The sequence below is a fragment of the Pangasianodon hypophthalmus genome, chromosome 17 (genome assembly GCF_027358585.1).
Source record: "Pangasianodon hypophthalmus isolate fPanHyp1 chromosome 17, fPanHyp1.pri, whole genome shotgun sequence".
Taxonomy (NCBI): domain Eukaryota; kingdom Metazoa; phylum Chordata; class Actinopteri; order Siluriformes; family Pangasiidae; genus Pangasianodon; species Pangasianodon hypophthalmus.
Genome location: NC_069726.1, coordinates 20,031,528 through 20,054,732, shown reverse-complemented (window position 1 = coordinate 20,054,732; position 23,205 = coordinate 20,031,528). Strand labels below are relative to the sequence as shown.

At 38.5% G+C, this 23,205-nt stretch overlaps 1 protein-coding gene across 1 annotated transcript in view; it reads right to left on the bottom strand.

Annotated features, from left to right (window-relative positions):
• Positions 1–22,431, bottom strand: part of gfra2b (GDNF family receptor alpha 2b) — an 89,709-nt gene extending 67,278 nt beyond the window's left edge. The window contains exons 1-2 of the mRNA XM_026942865.3: positions 21,735–22,431; positions 17,688–17,972 (exon numbers count right to left, since the gene is read on the bottom strand). Of these exons, the coding sequence (XP_026798666.3) occupies positions 17,688–17,972; positions 21,735–21,774 (325 nt within the window). The 5' untranslated portion in view covers positions 21,775–22,431. The remainder of the gene's footprint in view (positions 1–17,687; positions 17,973–21,734) is intronic.
• Between the last annotated feature and the right edge of the window lie 774 nt (positions 22,432–23,205).

Genomic DNA, 23,205 nt, shown 5'->3' with positions numbered 1-23,205 from the left:
CATTTTGGAATTGATCCAAACAGGTCAAGGGTTGCAGAACGGTCAAATGTCATTCTTCAATAGCTTCCTTAATGTTTGAAGCATATTTTAAGGCATACAAATTAGTACCACGAAGGACTAGACTTGATGGTAGTGGAGGCATCCCTGTCAACGTGTTGTTTTTATTCATGTCTCCACCCTGTCTTGTCATTGGTTTGTCTTCCTATAGTGATTGTTGTCACCTGTTTCCTGTTCTGCCATTAACTAGGTCCTGATTAGTTTTCCTACTTAAGTCCTAGTGTTTCACTGTGCCCCTGTGTCATTAGGTCCGAGCCTTGTTTCTGCGTTTTCTTATTCGCTGTGATTTAATAGTGTCGGATTTCCTAGTTCTTTGTTTCTAGCAAGACTTCCTGTATTTTTTTAAAAAAAAATCTTTGTCTGTTTATTTGATTGAGGAGTATGGTTTTGCCCTTGTGATGCTGCATGCCTGTTATCTGACCCCTGCTATGGAATGTAACAATGATTTATGGATACACACTTACGTCTTGCCTCAACATACCACACGTATACCTACAGTATGATATTGTACATGTCGTATCAAGATATGCATCATATCGCTATTATTTGAACAAGATGCCGCTTCCAAGCTTGCAGCAGAAACTCAGCTAGTCTAATGCTGCTACACCTAATGTTTTCAGTCTTGTGTCATGGTATTTGCACTAACACTTGTTAAATGTTTGTACGTTAGGCTAGCTAAACATTTTGTTATACTGTACACCTGAGTATGATGACAATAAAGTTGAATTAAATTCTTCTTCTTCTTCTTCTTCTAATTATTAGCATACAACATAATGGTTTGCCAATATAGAAAAGACCCTACATGTCTCCTGCTCTCTGTATCTCTGCATAAAGTGTTCCTTAATAAACACAGCAGAAAATATATTTCCATTAGGGACATAAAACCAAGCATTGCAGCACCTCCATGGCCAATTCCACCCAAATTTTGTACATTTCCTCAGGCTATATTTGTGCACTTATATTTATAATTTAGCCACAATCTATTCAATTCATCCCTCAGCGACATGTGCACATGCTGGGCTGCCGATTCATTTAATCTACAGTATGCCTACTTTCTGTATTTCTCTTTTTGAGCTCTCAGTCTCTACTGGCTGTTGTTCGAATCCGTTTAAATGTGATTTGTGGGCCAGCACACACCACTAGACTGTGTAGAGTTTGAGCAAAAAATCGAATATTTCATGCACTCTGACCAGTCTGTAAGTCAACTGGGAGATGAGAAATTTGTGGTAGCGCTCTCACGCTTTTTGATTTTGTTTGACAGCTTGATCATTCTGAAAAATCGCTCTCTGAAACAAAAAATGGCATCTTGGCACTGAGTGGCCAGAAGTGACAGGAAGGAATAGGAGGTTGTGGATTCTTTGACTCTGTTCCGTGAACAGTTTAAGAAGAGGTTGTCGGAAGAATTGGATTGTTGGATTTTAGTTTATAAGAAAAAACATCCAAAACATTGTTTTCTTAACAATGCCTAAAAAATGAAACACTTTTGTGGTGTGCAGTTGTAGTAAAATATCAACAACTGGGTGGTATTATGCAGGCTGACATGAACAGAGTTACTCTGACCACCCTGGAGTTGATTATTTTACTATAACAGCACATCACAATGTTTTATTCCTCTTACAGCACAGCGATTTACCAACACTAACAATTTTTTATTTATTAAAAAAGAGACATTGTATATTTATCCATTTCTAGTTAATATTTAATGTTGTGAAATGTCTGGAAGACAAGTTAGTTCCTATTATCACTCACATCATGTCAATCAGTCAGTTGGTCTGTCTCTCAGTCAGTCACTCCGTGTGTCTCTTAGTCAGTCAGTCAGTCAGTCAGTCTAGCTGTCTCTCAGTCAGTCACTCTGTGTGTCTCTTAGTCAGTCAGTCAGTCAGTCAGTCAGTCTAGCTGTCTCTCAGTCAGTGTGTCTGTCTGTGACTCTATTTGTCAATCAGTCAGTCAGTCAATCAGATTGTCTGTCAGTCAGTCAGTCAGTTTGTCTCTCAGTAAAGCTGTCTTTTCGTCAGCCAGTGTGTCTGTTAATAAATCTGTCTGTCTGTTAATCAGTGACAGTCAGTCAGTCAGTCAGTCAGTCAATGTGTCATTTATTGTGTCTGTCCGTCAGTTATTGTGTCAGTCAGTCAGTCAGTGTGTGTGTTATTCAGTCAGTGACAGTCAGTGTGTCTGTCAGTCAGCCAAAGTGTCAGTACATCAGTCAGTCAGTCAGTGTGTCAGTCAGTCAGTTAGTGTATCTGTCAGGAAATTTGTCTTTCTGTCAGTCAGTATGTCTGTCAGTAAATCAGTCTGTCTGTCAGCAGGTAAATCACTTTGGAAGTCATTCTGCCAAATAAGTAAGGAATAAAACATGGCAGGGTGTGCTGTTATAGGACAACAACCAATGTCTGGGAAGTGTGATGTGGCCTGACCATAACTTTAATTACTGTTACCACCCCAAAGTTGATTATTTTCCTATAACAGCAAGACATGATCTTTCACGTCACTTGCAACATCAGCAGGTTAAACAAATAGACCAAAGAACAAACAAATGCACAGAGAACCAAGTTATCTGTAAGTGAAAGGTCTTTTTCAAAAACTATATGTGACTGTAACTGAGACTTGGTGGCTTGTATTATAAAGGGTAGATGAAGGGACAGTGAGCAAGGAAGAAGAGGAAGATCTAATAACATGAAAGGATTGGTAGGGAAGATGGAGGTCAAGAAGGAGCAAGATTACTAAGGGCTTTCAAAGTCAATACACTGCTTTGTGTGGATTTTGGAGTACAGGTATAACACGATGTTGGGATTCAGTGTTGGTAAGAAACGAGGCAGAGGTCTGGACTATCTAAAGCTTGTGGAGCGATGAGGAGCTTACGGATATTAGCTTCAGATCTGGCTTAAAGTAAATCCTAAAGCCTCGAACTCCATGCTGAGAGTTTTAGCCTTTGTCCTTTCCGGCAATTATACGTTAGCTTATGTGGTTTGCTTGAGTGGTCATTAATGCACTTCATGTGGTAGAGTTTCAAAACTGTATTTACATTGCGCTATAACTTGGCACTCATCCACTCAGAGAAAAATGCTGTCATTGTCAGTAAAGTGTTCTTTAAAATAAAAAAAGAGAGTCCATTAGTGCAGTGCCATTACTGTGGCCTGATTGAATAAAACATTTTGAGTTTCTGAAACCTTTCGAATGAGTAATTACCAAATGGTATATGCACAGTGTTTAGGTTTTATGCAAAAGAGGCAAATCTGCATGGGTGAAAAAGGCTTAATGCGCTGGGCTGAGTGGAAATTATCAAATGAGAGGTAGATTTTTGCCACAACAGCAAAAAAAAAAAAAGAGAGAGCAAAAAAGGGGCTCAGACATTTTAACGGCGCTGCTTATAGATGAGTCAATTCTGTTATTATCACCATCCGAGTGGGTTTTTAGTGCTTTTTCTGTCCCCTCTACCTCCTCCAGACAGAAAGCAAACCAGTCAGCAGTAATTGGACGACAAGAAAGCGACGCGAGATTGAACAGGTTGGTGTGTTTTTGAAATTGCTTTCCACTGAAAAAAATCAATTACACAACACCAAAACACGGTGGCCGGCGGCAGAGAAGGCACTTTTATATAGCAGGGCTTCGAGTAGTTTATCATTTCTGGAGGATACAAATGTAAAGTTTGGGGAAGTCTGATTGAATGTATAGTTTTCATCACGCTAATAACATTTCCATCTACAGGCTTATGATAGAAATTTGTTTCTAACATTCACTCTATACTGTATATAGTGGACATCAGAAGTGAGGCCCATGTATGAAAGTATTTCTAAAAAGAAAGAAAACAAAAATCCCTGAAAAAGCAGCCAAGGTTGCTTTATGAAACTGAGAAAGAACCAAAATGTCACTTTTTTCTGGTTTAACAAAAAAGTTTTGGTCACTGCATTTTATATTTAATTTAATTTAATTCAATTTAATTTGTTATAGTTGCTGTCTTCACTGTTTTTCTAAACTAAGTATAGTTAAAATAAGGAAAAAAAAATTTGACCTTCCATAAACACATACTTCTCTTGCATTTCTCTCTGACTTAAACGAAACTCAATTGAAAGTGAGATTCATGAGAGAGGTTCCTGACATTGTGAGGATTAAAGATGGAGGGACATCACACAACGGACACCGTATGATTGCTGCAGTAAATTGCTTGACCAAATCATTTGCATTTGTCGCCTCGCTGTGTCAATGTTACTACATAAAATGTCAATTCATCCTCGGCAGAATCACAGCTCAGGGGCGCAGACTGTCACAGGAAATTTCTGGGCTTCCCAGACTAGCACAGATCCATTACTGCCATCTTTGAACTGTGATAAAGGATCAATTGAGCCAAAAATGAAATATACACAATGGTACCTTTTATGCAAAATGTAGTTGGTGAACATGAATGAAGACGAGGAAGTTTGCTTGTGTAGTTTTTCATTAGGAGCAACCAGTTTGCCACCGAATCATCATAAGGTAATTTGTAAATAACATTGTCATAGCATATGGAGTCTGTATTATAATGTGTGTGTGTGTGTATATATATATATATATATATATATAATTTCAATTATATTATTATCCAAATCAACTTTACAGTAAATTCAAACTTTGGCCCACACATTATACCTGAGTCTGATACTGGAACTTACTATGTGCTGAAAAAGTATGTTTCTGCTTCAAGATGGCTTCCAGTCATTTATATTGATAACAATGTCGTACAGTGTCAGAAAGCAGATCAGTAAGTCTATCAGCAAGTTGTAAGCTTCAATTCCCGTCCACTAGACAGCTCTATCCTATCATACAACAGCTACCTACCAGGGAGGATGAAGGCTAACACCGCATATTTTTCAAACTGCTGCTCATGCTGTGTAACACACTCGGCGGAACGTGCTATCTGCCCTCTTCTGCATACATGAGCTCAAAGGCGCAGACACAGAATGCCATCCATCTCATCCAGAGAACACGGCCAGTTTTGCTCCCTTGGCTCCTGGCTACAGATCGCTGTCTCCCGACTATAGGGTAAAAACTTAAAAAATGTGTAAATTTAATTGCTTTTTCTTAATGTATGGCATATTTATCATTTTATAGAACTAACGGTGTGTAGTGAAATCACAACACTGTTTCTAATGAACTATATTTGGAGTATGCAATTAGTGATGCTCAACACTCGTGTGGTATTAAGAACAAAAAATAAATAAATAAATAAAATAACATTGTACAAACAGAGAAGCAGTGAGTCACAACAGAGTTTATAATAAACTCGGTTATTTAGCTCACTTCTCCTGCATGCTGCTTCGAGGCATTGAAGCAAAACGAATCTTTAGTCGGGATGTCCGTGTGGTTTTGTGTGTTTTGTAATGCAACTGTAGTTAATGACTTCTGTCCCAAACCTACGTGCTTATTAAATTAAAACTTTGTGAGGGGTAGGGCCGTCTCTCTACAGAATAATATCTCAAAAGCAGACCTTCCTGTGTCCTGAAACACTTTTTACATATAAAAGTGTCTCTTAGGTGCCATATAATCCCCTAATTAACATGGACGGCTGAAAATAAGGATTTGCATAGGAACGTGCGAGGCTTGCAGGCTGTGCCGTGTATCTCAGTAATTACATAATTGCCCTCAGTGCTCGCCCACGCACATATAGGAAACTATACGGGCAAAAAAAGTTCACTCTGACAGAACGAAACTCTTCCAGGCTGCTGCAGTCAGATAAACATGCATTAAATTGTTTGCCTTTAAGCCCATACTCCCCCGGATAAACACTGTATCCTGTGATCCTCTCATTAATGCAAAGAAATGACCATAAGCAAAGAAGAATCAGTGCTTTTCAGTGCATTAGTGGACATCAGGGATAAATTAAAATTCAGAACAATAAATATAGCCACAATGTTAAAGCGCTCCAAAATGTACATGTTATCACACTTCTCACAATGTTAGCATGATGGCTAATTGGTGTCAGAGGTGAAAACATAACGAGAGCACAGAGGCTAAATTACCCTTAAACTGTGTTACAGTTAGACAGACAGTGTGAAAAAATATCAGCAGTGGTACAGTAATACACATCTCTGCTAGCTGCGTGTCATCGCTAACAACCTGTTGAGGGTGAAGGCTAACGCTAAAGTCTTTCTCTGTTCACTGCTGACAAGTGTTGCTATGACGTCTTGATTTAATTGTGGTGAATTAAAAGTCTTTCCGTTTGTGAAGCCTTAGCAGCATGGTACTTAGCGTTATATGCTTCCAACACATATGGAACCAGACACCGAAACTTCCTCAGGTGTAGAAATGTATAAATCTGTGTGTGTGTGTGTGTGTGTGTGTGTGTGTGTGTGTGTGTGTAACAGCATCGCCTGGTCTTCAGCTTCAGGTGTCCTCAGGTTCCTGTTCTTGGCTGACAGGAATGGAGCCCAGTGTGATCTTCTGCTATTGTAACCAACAACCTCAAGCTTCGATGTGTTATGCATTCGAGATGCTTTTCTGCTCACCATGGTTGTAAAGACTTGTTATTAGAGTTACCATAGCCTTCCTATCAGCTTGAACCAGTTTGCCCATTCTCCTCTGACCTCTCTCATCAGTAAGGTGTTTCCACCCACAGAACTGCCACTCAGTGGAGGTTTTTTTCTGTGTGTGTGTGTGTGTGTTTTTTCACACCATTCTGTATAAACTCTCAGAAACTGTTGTGATTGAAACTCCCAGGAGATCAGCAGTTTCTGAAATACTCAAACCTGCCCCTCTGGCACCAACAACCAAAGTCACAGTGACCACTTTTTTTTTTTTTTTTTCCATATTCTAATGTTTGATGTGAACATTACCTGAAGCTCGTGACCTGTATCTTTATGAGTTCATGCATGACATGATTGGCTGATTGGATAATTGCATGAAACCCTGATTTTTTCCTATATGATTATGTGAGTAATATGTGATGACATGAAAAACATAACGGTGCATTTCAATGAAACAGCACATGTGAAGTCAAATAAACATTTGAGTCATTTGAACTGTATGTGACCATATGCGAAAGAAGAATTATTCATGCTTCAATATCTAAAAAAATTGCTAATGTTGCCCAAAATGCAGCCAACTGAGGGAGAATCTTACAGGTCTCTCTCTTCTATTTTCCTCCAACCTTTTTGTCTTTTGTTTCTCATGTCCCATTTCTTTCTTTGATACTTGTTCCTCATCCTCTACTCTCTCTCTTATGTCCTCTCTAGACTTGTCTTTCTCCCTATTCCTCTGTCATAGTTTTTTCTCTTTCCCTCTGTCTCCCCTCCAGCTTCCTGCTGTCTCTGGACTCTACTTTCCTTACAGAGACAGTTTACACTCTCAGAGTGTTTCTACTCTTCTCCAGCTCAGTTTCTTTTTCTCTGTCATCCTCTCTTTCCTGTTTCTTTTTGATGGAGGGATTTACCCAGTCGGGTGTGAACAGAGAAACTTGTCCAGCCCTGGGTTTCTAAACTCAGAGCCTCTGTAGGTGATTTCTCTCCCAGCATGCCTCTGTGTGTGTCAGGGATCACACTGAGATATTGCCGGTACTGACAGAACTTTGAAGCGGAGAGAGACAGAGAGAGACAGAGAGAGAGAGAGAGAGAGAGAGAGAGAGAGAGGGACATAGTACTGAAAGACTATGAGAGAGAGGGTAGAAACGAGGAAGAAGAGGAGAAGATGAGAGAAATGAGCAAAGGAAAAAGAAACTGATGAGAGAGGGGAGAAAGGGAGATGGAGTTGGAGTAAGACAAAAATGGAGCAAAGATGGAATGAAAAATGAGGGTGATAAAAAAGGAGGCAGAGAGATGAGGAGAGCAGCAGGAAAAGAGGAGAAATAGAAAGGGCATAGCTGAAAGACAGGATAGATGACTACGGGCCATCACCGGAACTATGACTTGATTGATACTGTACATAATTTAATAAAATTAGCTGATATTTAAGGTCCAGAGACTTACAAGCATCAGTGAAAATCACCAATAATGCCTGTTTAAACGTTCTACAGGAAAACCATGAACATGAAACTTGCAACAGGAGCAGACTTGTTTCCCAGACATTCCACAACATTAAACATAACTATAAATGGATAAAAAGTATGACAAGTCTTTCTTTAATAAGTAACAAACTGTAATCACTAGTAAATGGCTGTGGTATAAAAAGAATATAACACTTTTGGATATGCTGTCATTGGGTCACAATACACCACCCTGTCGTTGATTATTTTCCTATAACAGCACATCCCCAAGGGTTTCATTCCTTACAGGAAGATGAACATCTCAGTAGAAAATCTGAAATACTGTTAGACATGTAACATTAAAGTATTATTGCATCAAAATTGCATTAAATATAACATCCAATCAAATTCCAGTATGCAAATGTGGACCAGTTTCCTGGCTGAAGGGGCGGGGCCTACAGGGATAGGGGCATTAGCGATTTGCATACTTGTGCAATCAGGTTTTCCTGAAGTGTAAAAAATGTGATACAGGTGTTTTGATGATTTTTTTTTTTTTGTAAAGCTGCAAGATCAGAACATTTATTTTTCTTTATATAAAATATAAAGAATGCCTTTATAAAGAGTATAAAGAGTGACAAACATTTTCATGTACTGTTTTTTTATGTATACTGCTCTTTCTGAGGTTTGTTTGAAAAAAATCACATCGGTGAAGTTCTGTAACTAAAATATTGGTGACTTTAATTTCTGATCATATAAAATGAAAACAGATCTTCATTTCAGCTCCTTAAATGGAGACCATTGAGAACATGTTTATCTCTGCCAATTCCTCATTCGACTCTCTTTTTGTCTTGTGTTTTAAAATCTCTCTCTCTCTCTCTCTCACACTCTATCATTATCATTTCTCTTTCTTCCCTATTCTATTGCTCATCGTCCTCTCTAATCTTTCTCTGTGTTTCTCCTCTCTTTTCTTTCTCTCTCTCTCAATCCTTTTCTTTCATTCTGTCAAATATAATCATTTTTTTTCTCTGGCTCAGTCTTGGTCTTTTCCCATGCCATTTAATCTCCCTCAATCTCTTTCAGTCCATTTCCTCTAATACTTTCACTCTCTTTTTTTCACTCATCCATTTTTTTTCATATTCCAGTCTCTTTCTTCCTTCTTCTCCTCAGACTCAGCGCTCATACTTGCAGCAACGTGATGTGGTCAGGAGAATTGAGCAATTTACAGCAACAAAGAGGTGGGGCAGAACCACTTCAGATGATGTGAAATGGGCGGGGCTAGGTGATACGATAAAGGTGAGCTGAGTTTATGTAACTTAATGCAATTGAGAAACGAAGAGTAACGGATAATAGGACTCGGGATGCATAATTTTCCCAACTGTCGAACTGTGAAATGATCTCCTACCAGACGTCATATCAATATGAAGGTTAAAATTATTATGCATTTTATTGTGTCACATATATTTGTTGTGGCAGTCTGGGAAAAGCCATCAGATCACAGTCACTGTTAAAGTCACAGTGACTGAATTCTGACAAAGAAATGTCAAAAACATTTTTTATCCAAAATTGTTTTTTTTTTTTCTGCTTATAACTGCGTTAACTTTAAGCAACCATCAATATATTTCACCAAAATAACAGAAATGTTATTTGCTTTTTAATCTTGGCTATCTTCCTGCAAAGAGCATGCCGTGTATGGAGCCAGTCTAACAAACTCTGCCGAAAACCTTGCTAGCTAAGTGTGATTCCTTCACACAGTGAATGTCAGATATTGATCAAGTTGCTGGATAGCTACATTGCATACTAAAACAGACATAAGCCTAATCAATTCAGTTTGTAATCAGATATTGGCTGTTAAAATGTCCATGATGCTCCTACACTACAGTCAGAATTAAATCTTTACATGCAAAATTCTTCACTTTTGTGGGTAAAAAGAACTTTACTTCGGGTTGAGATGCATACAGAATGGATACTATATGTCCAAAAGTTTGTGGACACCTGATCATTACATTCATATGTGCTTATTGTACATCGCATTCCAGATTTAGTCCCCTTTACTGTTATAATAACCTCCACTCTTCTGGGAAGGCTTCCAACTAGATTTTGGAATGTAGCTGTGTGCATTTGTGATCATTCAGCCAAAAGAGCATTAGTGAGGTGATGTTGGATGAGGAGACCTGGAGTGCAGTCGGTGTTCCAGTTCAGCCCAAAGGTGTTCAGTGGGGTTGAGGTCAGGGCTCTGTGCAGGATACTCATGGAGCTCGCTTTGTGCAAAGAGGCATTGTAATGCTGGAACAGGCTAGAGACTCGTAGTTCTAGTGAAGGGAAATTGTAATGCTACAGCATACAAAGTCATTTTATACAATTGCGTGCTTCCAACTTTGTGGCAAAGCTTTGGGGAAGAACCACATATGGCTGTGATGGTCAGCTGTCCACATACTTTTGGCCATAAAGTATAGTTCAGTTCAGGAATGTCTGTAGTTTTCAGAACTACATATAATAGAAATAACAAAGTTGAGGAATTTGTAAAGGACATTAGACACTGGATGCTTAGTACCTTCCTCCTACTTAATTCTGACAAGACAGAATTACTTGTACAAGGACCACAGGCAGCTAGAAGGTGTTCCAGTAGATGCGTAAACAAGCTCCAGTTAGCCCAGAATGCAGCCGCAGGAGTCCTTACTAGAACCAGAAGATATGACAACACACCCCATCTTATCCACACTGCATCAGCTCCCAATTTGATCAAAAGGTGCAGGCTATTTGTTGGTACCTCGAAACTTTTTCTTAGGTAAAGGAGCAGATCTAGAGAGTTCAAGGGCATAGAGTGTTATGATGAACTGGGATGTTTGCCATTAAGCATACCTACTAATCTGTGTTTCTCTCTCCACCCCCCCCCCTTCTCTTTTTGTTGAGCTACACATGCTACTCCTGAGATACCAGGGATCCTGACCCCTTCTGCTCTCCAGATCTGCCTGATCCATCCTAATGCCCTACTTCTGGTTGGAGTTCTCATCACTTGGAAACCACTCGCTGCTCCTGAGGATAGCCCCACACGGACAGTCTAAAGATACATGAGATTACTGTGAATGGTACCACTTAGAAATCATGAAGATGGCTTTGGACTGCAATTGATACAAACAGTTTTGCTACGATGAATAGCTATAATAGCTTTAGGACTGCAATTTGCCACGAACAATTTTGCACTCCATCAACAGTTGATAACTTCAACAAAATAGACTTCATACGAAAACTGTAATGAATTTCCTGGTTATACAATTGCACTTTTTGACCATGTAGTACACTGTTATAGAAGGGAATTACTTATAGTTGCACTATTCGTTGTCACTCAGATGATGATGGGTTCCCTTTTGAGTCCTCGTTCCTCTCAAGGTTTCTTCCTCAAATTGTCTCAGGGACTGCTTCCTTGCCACAGTTGCCTCTGGCGTGCTCATTAGGAATAAATTTATAAGCTTAAAATTTATATCCTGAATTTATATATTTCTGTAAAGCTGCTTTGTGGCAATGTTAAAATAGATATACAAATTGAATTGAAAATGTCCAAATTCCTCCATGTGAAGGGTTTTCCCAGGCCGCCATATGTATGAAGACATAGAGATATTTTGGAACTATCAGGGTTTGGGTGAGTTTGATTAGTGCATATAACAGCATACAACCTATAACAGTTAAGTTAGTTAACATAAATCACTGTGTGATCGCCAACCTACACATCACTGCTGAGTTGCCTGATAATAAAGGTGTGGGGTAATTTGCTTGTGAATATTCGTTCACACAAACCGATTTACTGAATGTTGCTAACATATGACACACGTCTATCTGCGCAGAAAACACCACATGTGAAGCCCGACACTGCACTCTTAGAATAGGTTGTTCATTCTTCTTTGGAGAGTTCTTAGCTTGCAAATATTTCAATATTAAGGAAATATTGTTGCAGGGTTCTGTATATAAACTACGAGAGCAGAAATTCTGCTTTTACTGCTTATAACTAGAAATGGACCTACTGGTAGCCAAGGTAGCATGATTTGGACAACGTGAAGTAAAAAAATCCCTTCCATGTGAATGCTGGGTCTATCTTTTCTCCTGGCCTCTTCTCTGTCTGTCTTTTTCAGACAAACACTTCATTTCTTTTTCATTTTCCCCCATTTGTCCATTGCACCTTTTCGGTCAATTTGTGCATTTCTTTAGCAGCAGAAATCCCCAGCATGCCTTCAGTCAGACAGAATGGCTTGAAGATAACCATGCTTTGAGCGTATCCACACCAGCGTGTCTGCGCACGAGCCTCCTAAAGTTTCAGATTGTGTGTTTTGTGTTCTCTTGGTCGATTTGATTGAGTTCTGTGGTGCTGTAATCATCGCTGTTCGGTCCACTTGAGAGTGCCCTGTATTTTTCACAAGCCTCTTGCTTTTCGGCTCGACAGAATAGTGGAATTGAGAACAAAAGAGTCGCTGGGAAAACATCTTAATGATGGCCTGTGCTGATGCTGTTGTAGCCCAAAATAGGAGTCCAACCGTTTGGTGGATTGAAAAAAAAAGCAATAGCACAGAAGCCATTGTGTGCCCAGAGACACAGAGAAAGCCAGATGCTGCTGAAATAAGCAGGAGGTTATTAGAGTGTACATGAAAGACCTTTGAGTGAACATCCCACTGGGCTTCTCCTAATGACACTCACTTCATAGCATCAAATAAACATAAACCAGCTCCAGGCTTTCTCATACAAACATGCATGTGCACACATTAGGTATGTGTCAGAATTACAGATGTGCATGCTGGTCATTTTGACAGCTGGGTTTGACTACAAAAGTGTGTTTAAATTCCAGATCTCACAACAGATATACCCAAGGATACCACCATAATTTTCCAGCTATTAGCTATGTTCTTAACAGTTGTCTTTAGAGTCCCTGCAGAGAACAAGGTCCCACCTCAACTTCCACAGTAACCAATCAGATCACAGTTTCCAACCAAAATGCCTCGGTAACCAATCAGACCACAGTTTCTTCCCAATGCAACTTCAGACAATCAGATCACAGTTATAGTCCCAAAATGTCACTGTTACCAATCAGATCACAGTTTCTGCCAAAATGCCACTGTAACCAATCAGATCACAGTTTTTGCCCAAAACACTACCAATCAGATCACAGTTTCTGTGAAAATACCACTGTAACCAATCAGATCACAGTTTCTGTGAAAAGTGCCACTGTAACCAACAAGACCACAGTTTCTGCCTAAAATGTCACCAATCAGATCACAGCTTCTGCCCAAAATGGCACTGTAGCCAATCAGATCAGAGTTTCTGCCAAAATGTCACGAATAAGATCAGCGTTTCTGCCAAAATGGCACTGTAGCCAATCAGATCAGAGTTTCTGTGAAAATGGCACTGTAGCCAATCATATCAGAGTTTCTGCGAAAATGGCAGTAACCAATCAGATCACAGTTTTTGCCCAAAATGTCACCAATCAGATCACAGTTTCTGCCGAAATGTCACCAATCAGATCACAGTTTCTGCCCAAAATGTCACCAGTCAGGTCAGTTTCTGCCCCAAATGTCATTGTAACCAACCACAACAGTTTCTGTCCATAACACCGCTGTAACCAATCAGATCCTGGTTTCTGCCCAAAACATGATGTTTAAATTAATTCAATGAGGTTGCAAGATCAGCAAACAAAAGCAATACAGTTTTATTCACACAGTTATTGGGTAATCAGGTTTCATCATTGGGTCACTTGGAGTATTAGAGTTGTGCCTATCCCTACAGCCTTATCTGTATACACACATGCTATGATGAAAGGGAGCTCTGTATGTCTGTGTGTGTGTGTCTGTGTGTCAGTGTGTGTGTGCCTTTTACCTTAGTAGGCCTGCCACTTGACGATGTTGAAATGGCAGTGCTGCGAGTGTAACTCACTGATTACTTGTGTCAATACGACTCATTTGCAGCGGCGCTGCTGAAGCAGATGGGTTTATAATTTATAATTCACGCTGATCTTAATGCCTAAACTCCTATAGCGATTCACCATCACCGTGAGGAAAAGACGCTAACACAATCCCAAGAGTCAAAGCGCTCCACAATAAAAAGATGTGCAAATGGAAGGAGGAACATCTTCATTTTCCTGTGCTGCATAATCAAACACACTCAGTGTACACACTCCAAATAATTCAGCTGCACTCCAAATGCTCTGAGTGTTTTACAAGCGGTGTTTCACAATATGCATTGTTGTTTTTTCTTGCCTTCTCATGGACATTCCACTGTCCAGATTCAGTCTCAGCATACGAATCGCTGCTCTGAATAAAAGTGTGTGAATTTGCTCCAAAATACACATCACTCTGCATAAGGGGTATAGTGCAGTGACACTCTCTGTATCTGTATCTCTATCTGTTAAGTACTCCAAATATCCATATCCTTATCTGTACTCAGATTTAAACCTGAAGTGGGAGTGTCGTAAATCCAGGAGGTTTTTTTTTTTTTTTTTTTTGCTCTCGTGCCAGTATGAGCATGAAAAAAATAAACCCCAACTCTAACAATTTTGCTGCGTCCTGCAGGATCCCATTCCCGATACATATATCTTGTCTCAACCAGATGCCTTGTGAACCTTTCTGGCAGGAACAGTTTTTGTTCATTCTGAATAATGTAAATCATTTGTATTCTGTTACATCCCTAATCTGCACAGGAAAAAGCGCACATAGAGATTTAATGGTTGTCGGCTTCCTAAAGAAATTTTTCTTGTTGTTGACTCTCTGAATAGAATCTTTAACTGTTTCCTCAGAGGGACAATTGAAGAAACTTTAAGACAGACCTGTGCAAACTTTCTCTCCCCCATGAGGCCCACTATCCAGTTGTTCGAGAATTTGCTTACTCGTAGTGAAAGTAATGCACTTTGGCCAAAACTAAGTAACAATATCTCTGCCATGTGAACGCAGGGTCAATCTTCTCCCATGGCCTCTCCTCTTTCTGTCTTTTTCAGACACATACACAATGCACTTCATGTCTTGTTTTCATTTGGTCCCTTTCTCTGTATGCACTGCATCTTTACAGCCAATTTGCATATTTCTTTCCCAACAGAAAACCTCACTGTAGATAACTATCTAGTCTTCCTTCATATCCAGTAATCTCCATCTCCAAGTTCTGTCATGTGACCTTCCTGTTGAAATCACTCTACTGAAATCAAATACAGATCACATATTCACAGCTTTCTGTATCACATTATCTGTGCACTTTTGTATGGAACCACACATCACCTCTAGTTTTCAACAACACAGCACTGAGATCTGAGCATGCTTGTAAGTTGAGATCTTGCTGCTTCAGTGTCCTTGCTCCTCAATGTCTGAACGGTCGATAAAGCATCTAAACAGACGTATCCTGTCTCAATGGCTCATTATCTTCACTCCTTCCATAAACGTCTAAAGACCTTCTTTTTCAGATAAATCCAGCATACCTGTTTGTATTGCACTGTACTGGCAGTTCTTTTTTACACACTTGAATCTGTCATTTTCGTTACTGACTAGCGCTTTTTTAGGGCTTATATAAACCAGCATTCAGAATTCCAAATCTTTGCATTACTTGGTGTAGCTGGTCACAAATGCAAACTGAAAGACATTCATAATTCACTGTGACAAAATTGTAATGGTGGATGATTGTACCTTTTAACTGAACTTTGTTACAGCGCTGGTGAATTCTTGATTACGATTGGTCAGAAGGTGCTGATTATTTTTATTATAACAGCAGCTCTGACAGCTGATTTTCTGTGAGGAAATATTTATTCATGGAAGTAGTCTCCAGTGTCAGCACTTTGTAACAGTTCGACACGGAAAAGTCTTTAGAAGGGTGGGCTTTGCAGTTTCTCTGTGACAATATACACTGCTGTTTTCGTCTTATGAAACTCAAGAGAGAGAAAAGAAGCTGATGTTTATAGCTGTTATAATGTAATGACTTAACTTGTTTTGCATAAATTCCACACCATTAAATGTCTGTAAATGGATAAAAAAGTATGACCTGTCATTCTTTAATAAAAAATTGTTAGAGCTGGAAAATTGCTATGGTAAAAGAGGAATAAAACACTTCGGGGTGTGCTGTTATAGGAAATTCATCAACTTCGGGGTGGTAAAAGTGCTTCAAAAGTGAAGGTTATATGGATCATCTGGATGTCTTTGATCACTTCTTGTTGTTAACTTTAGCTGAGTTAGCTTTGTCAGTGAGCATGTTTCTATCATAGTAATCAGTCTACTATAAATATTACTCGAGAGCCCAACAGCAGGTATGTGGCAGTTCAGGGATTAAAACTTACTCTTCTACAGTTATGTTTGCGCTGCCCTAGCAGCTCTGGACATTGTACTATAATACACTACAAAAAATAAAAACATCTTAAACACTACAGTATTAAAAGAGTAAACTGTTCCATTCTGGATCTCACAGTAAATGTGTGACAGTGGAGTGGCTACACACTCTTTTTACAGCCTCTAAATAACTCAACAGCTCTCTAAATGTCCAAAGTACTTACAAAGAATTCCTGACTCACTGCAGTGCTGTTAGTGGAAGTTCTTTCAGCTGTCTGTTTGCTTCCACAAGTCTAATATAGAACACATTACACAGCGTGAGTTACCTTTTAAACAGATTCTCAGAGTCATGAGCCTACTTCAGCAGAAAAAGCTAAATAACTTTACAGATAAAGCAGTGTCCCTGTGAATGTAGAATCCTGACTAGGCATGTTCCAATACTCCGCTTTTATATCATGATAATCACCCAACCTCATGATACTGTACTCAAAAATAGCTTTCAATGTTGCACTCCACTCCCGAAGCCGTCTTCTTGGGCAGCACTTGGGCTGGCATCGCATTTAGGACACCATTCATGCCATTATACATTGCTTAACTCACTGCATATTTGTTTTTTCACTATTGCTCACTAGGGTATCAGTTAACCTGATGATGGATCCTAAACTAATAGCAGATATTAGAACACAACCAGACTACTATTTGCTAATTAATTTAGACAGACTACCTCACAAGTCACTAGCTGCATGAGCTGCTTACATAGCTGTGGCGTTGCATGTCATGGAGACAAACAACAGATTTAGTTTTGTAAAAATACTTTTCCACAGTGGAAGCAATATTTTGGTCTACCATGTTTGTCAAAACTTTTATGCGATCTGCTGAGAACAATAATGAGATTACCTATAGCGGTCATGGATTCTTCCTTCCTGGCATGGTTCCCATGACGGCAAGCGGCTTGTGCTCATGTGTGCATTTGTTTTTGTTTTGGTCCTGTCTCCGCCCCTTGTCTTGTCATTGGCATATTACCTGATTGTGTGCACCTGTTTTGGATTAGTTCTGGATTAGTTTGTCCACTTATACCCTGTTGTGCCTGAAATTAAATGTTGCAAAACATGAGCAGGTGGTGCTTGTCACCATGGGAACCGAGATGCAACGGGAGAATTGTGTGACAATAGTGAGGACTTGTGCGATTGTTCCCTCAACCTTGTCCAAAATAAGGGACCTTGGAAGTAAACAACAGCATAATCTTTGCGGAAGAATACTGGCTTTGTAAATCAAACACAGATTATACTGAAGTGTCCACAAGAGGAATATCAGGAATATCACGGTATAATGTATAGATATACCATGATATTCCTGATATTCCTACTGTGGACACTTCAGTATAATCTGTGTTTGCAAATGCCAGAAACGTAGACGCTTACCTTCGTTGAGGCTCATGTGGATGGTCCAGTAGCTCTGCAGGCACTGCAGCTCCTTCTTCATGCCCCTCTTGCAGTGGCAGTGGTGCAGCGGGCTGTCCTGCAGGACCTCTAGCGCCACCTGGCACTCCTTATTCTCCAGCATGGCGCTGCGGTCTCGGCCCACCAGGCACTGGCGCATGATACGGAAACGTGAGCTGCACTGCGCGTTCTGGTTACACATCTCGCTCGCCCGTAAACAGTCCATGGGGGCCGTCCATTCGCCATTCTCCAAAGCAACCACCTCATCTGATAGGAGAGAGATGAGACATCCAATCATTCTCCTCTTCCATTTAAAACAGTGTGTTCTTATTAGCTCAAACCAGTTGTTATGCATTATATCCTAACACAATACTCTCTGTCCTTGACTGAGGTTGTAATGCAGGAACATTTTGAATCAAACACTAAATGGAAATGAAGAAATGGAGCCCCATTTTTCCCTCTTAATATGCATTTGTGGTGTAGCAGCCTTCTCACTCAGGTCAGGGAGGCTTACCCTTTTAGCTCGTCTATACCAGCCACCCTTGGCTCCTCCTCTTCCTCTACATACATTACACTGTAACAGCCAAGTGCAAAAAGTGCCTGGTGTTCCAGACATTTCATGTATCAAAACGTTATTTTACTTTTAAGGATAGAAAATTTTAAATATTCTTTTATATATTTTTTTCTTGGATTATTGGAGAAAACAGTTCGAATACTGAATGAGAATGAATATTTCCGTTAGCTCTGTTCAGGCAAATTAACTCATTACATCACTGATGGTATATCTCTGCATGCCTTCGTCTTTCTAAGTCTCGGTTCCCCTAAACTTTTTTTTTTTTTCTTGAGTTCTCAGGGTGTGTTTCCTCGTCTCACTCATTAGCAGTCTGGAGACGGATTTCTGTGAAGCTGCTTTGTGACAATGACTGTTGTTAAAAGCGCTATATAAACTAATTGAAAAATGAAATATAGCCAGTTTCACATTTTGTTAATGACTGCAATTTGTGCAGAAGTAGATTTGAAGTGTGTCCTGGGATTGTGACTGTAATTTGCTCATCTTTTCAGCACTGTGGGCATTTCTCTACCCGGCTAAATCCCTGTGCTGAAATAACAGGGTTTTCTGTAGGTGTCTATTCAGCATCGTCAGAGTCTATTCCACACTGGAGATGTTTATTCAATGCTAATATTGAAGAGTTAACTGAACACTAGGGATTTTGTTGTGTATGGGGAAGAACTGAGTAATGGTGGAATTACCCAGATTCAATTTACATTTACCTCATTTGGCTGACACATTTATCCAAAGCATCTTACAACTGAGACAAGATACAACTGAGCAGTTGAAAGGTCTTGCTCAAACGGCAGCTTGGCAATGTTGGGATTTGAACTCTTGACATTGTGATCAGTTAACCATTCAGCTACCACTGTCTAAACATTTTATATTTTACTCATTTGGCTGATGCTTTTATTCAAAGCGACTTACAACTGAGCAGGTGACGGGTTAAGGGTCTTGCTCAATGGCCCAAGAGCCTTTCGATCCACAATCCAACACCATAACCACTGAGCCACCACTGGCCTATTCCAACAGGGACTGTGTCTACATTCACATTAAAACTCTGATAATTTTGTGATTTCACTAGTTACTAGATAATTTGATTTCCCGAGTAAACACCATGTTTGAGTATTTAAAAAAAAAAATTAAAGTCATTATTTCAAGTAATCCAATAAAGACACTAAAATGTACTATATTTAGCACATATACCCTGGCAACAAAGCAAATTCCCAATAAATATTTATCAGTTAATCGAACGTGTGTTTAAATAATGGTTATGGTTTGGTTTAGCAAGATATCTAATTACTGATTAACACATGTAAAACACAACAACTACAAAGTTAAATAAAAAAAAAAAATGATGGCTAGCAAAAACATGACTGACAATAACCCCAGCTAAAATACGCTAATATCAACCATTGACAATTTGCAGCCTGTAAATTAACACTAGCCTAGCAGTTCTTATTAGCCTGCTAACCAGACACTGGTGTTAATGTAAGTTATTAGATGACCACGTAACTAAAGAGAATTCTTGAAACATGATATTTACAACAGAAAATGAAGCAAGAGTACAGTAGATAATAAATGCCGATTGGTGATTTGCCTAACTTACATTAGCACAACAACTCCTATTACAGACCAGATACTGGCACTTACTAAATAATAACTGGCACTTGAATAATATTTGAATCCATATTAATATTTTCTTTTGTTTTATAAATCTTAGTTTACTTAAAGCTCTGTAACAGTTATTTTCCCTGCAAAAGGTTTTGTGTTTTGCTGCCAGGCTATGATAATTTAGCTATATTAGCTATCAACTGCATGCTAGCTACACTGACTTCGTTTTCTGAATGGTTTTGGTCACCAATTTTATGTTGAGCATTAAAAATTTTTACAGTATTTTCTGTTTAGAGCAATATTTCGCTAAATCCTAGATAGCACACAAAAGTTGGCATGATGTGTAAATTAATTCTCAACAACAACACATGCTAGTTTAATAATTAGGAATACTTTTTGGGGGACATTGTTAAGCCAGATAACACATGACTGACTACAGTCAGCAACTGAATATATATTCAAATTTGTATAAAGCTATATAAAGTTACATTTTAAGAACACACTTAAAACAACAGCATATTGAAATGTGTTATTGGTTTGGAATGACATTGTCAACACATTGTCAAATGTAACTAGCTGATATTAGTTAGATCTTTGTGACTAATATTTGTTTTTTTTAATTTGCAAAATGTAAATTAACATTAGCAGACTAGCTCCTATTAGCAAGATACTGGAACTTCTCTAAATTTAAATTAAGTATTTTAAATATCTAAAAGATTAAAAATATAACCCTCCCTCAACAATGATTGTTATATGCTGATGATCATGAGTGTCCTTTAGGCTAGTTATCAATTAGCATAACAGCTAATCTTAACTTTGCATGTAAGCTACTTCTTTGCAGTGGTCAAAATAGCCAAAATTTTAAGTTACTCATTAAAACCGTTTTAGGTGTTTTCTTTTGAGATCATTATATAAAAGTCATGGTAGCTAAAAGATGAGACTTATGACAAAAAACATCAACACAGCTAATGGCTAATATTCGTTGTGGTGATTGATTACTGGTTGTTGCTGAGTGTTAATTAATGTTAGCACACCAGTGCTTGGTTAACTTCCCTAAATAATATATTTATATGATTTAATTTCAGTGTTTCAACATTAAACATACTGATTCTTATTTAATTATTTACTGAGCTCTGTAACCAGAATTTTTTCCCTTCTGAATAAGGTTGACATGATGTCCTTCAGGCTAATTAGCATAATGACAAATACTAGCTCCTGAAGACCTGCTAATTTCTGTATAAAGGCAAATGTAGCTACTGTAGTTTTGCTAATAAGTTACAAAAAGCGTTTGAGAAAAGCGTTTGAGGCTACATCATGTCAAATTTCATCTCTGTGGTTTGATATTCGACTGAAATTTTTGAAACACAGTTTGAGTAAAAAAAAAAAAAATCAAACAAACAAACAACCAATGACTGATGAAATTAGCTAAACAGATAGCATAACTAATAAAAATCTGGATGAAAGTAAACCAAGCACCAATGTGACGGATAAAAATAGTAAATAAAGTAAATCAAAATATGATATTTCTTTGAATTCAATAATAAATTTGAAACATAGGAGTAGGTTTAATAGTTTTTATAATTTAATAATAATTAATAATTTAAGTGTAGTGTCTAATCTGAACATCTGAATATATATACACACATTATACACACACACACACACACACACACACATATATATATATATATATATATATATATATATATATATATATATACATATATATATATATTAAGTGACGAACCACATTGTCATCATTTATCACTAACATGAATGTTAAAAATGTAAAAAAGTAATATTTCCGGCGTTATTTGCTGTAACTTCCTGTCTAAACAGATCCCATGTCATTTTCTTTGACTTACCCGCTAAAAACAGGAGTGTCAAAATATTTAATAAAATCATGATAAATCCGGCTGAAGATGCTGTGATCCCGTTTTTTTTTTTTTGTTTTTTTTTTTTAAAAGAAATGATTCATTTCCATCTCTAATCGCCTTTTATTGAATTCTTTCACATCCAAATGCCTGTAGCTCCACTTGTCATCCAGGGGAAAAAGACTGGGATTTAAAAGAAGCAGAAGAAGCAGAAGCAGAAGAAGCAGCAGAAGCAGAGAGAGTTGTGGAGATGTCTGCGGGAGGAGATCACCGAGTCCAGCACGGCATCCTTGCGTGAAGATCCGCGGATGTTTTCCCGTCCATGCGGACACAAAGCTCGGCTTTTCCCGGTTAAACTTTTCCTTGTGCCATTTTTTTTTTAATTTTATTCCCAGAACGTCACGTCACAACTTCTGAGACTAATTCAGACTATTTCCTCATCACTGCGCATCTGTACTCACTGAGCAGCCACAATAATAATAGTAATAATAACAATAATAACAATAATAACAATAGTAGTAATAATAATAAGAAGAAGTAAAAGCTTAGTGTGTAAATTAGTTTGATGAATTCATGCAATAAATACTGCAATATAAGACTGTTCTTCCAGGCAGGATAATACCGAGTGTAATTTCTGTTCTGTTGTGCTCTCTCTCTCTCTCTCTCTCTCTCTCGGTTTTGCTCTTTTTGCGCTTGAACCGAAGTGGCGCGTGCCGGAGTCTGTGTTTTTTTTTTTTTTTTGCACTATGGAAAGCCAAATGTTCCACAAACTCCTCAAAAACGTGTTCAATTCAATCCGTTCATTCAGGCTACATCCAGATTAACCCGGATGTAAGTGCACTTGCATAAATGTCCTATGTTTATGTTGCACAGTTTTTAATTGATTCATGATTGATTCCATAATTTCAGGTAGTACATACATTTCTACCATGGTCTGTCTGAATGCTGAATGCTCGATTCTGATTGGCTGGAAGGTGTGTGTTCAGACGGTTGACTGCACACGTCGTTCCAGTCAAATTAATGTGCGGCCTAGAAATACTTCTAACCATAGTAACATACAGTTACAGTCGCATAGAGGAGTTAAACTCACAGCTTCGTTATCAGTAGAGACGCGGTTTAACACAGACGCAGGTAATTCACACATGCACAATCTCTCTCTCTCTAATAACTATTCATTATAATTCATTCATTATCATTATAATTCAATAAATAAATGCAGACTTATCGCACTACTTTATCTCTGTGTATGATTTAGAGTGGGAAGTATTCTAGTTCTAATGACCTGTATATAAAATAACTAATGAAAATTTACCATTATTTTTATCCTTTCATTCAAATTTTGCACTGCAAACATCAGTGACAGCTTTAACTTGTCAATGCTGGCAAATGACGTGGTATAAGTGGGATAATCCATGGCTTGGTGTGTATTACACGAGTTTAATGCACTCCGCAGAGGCAACCA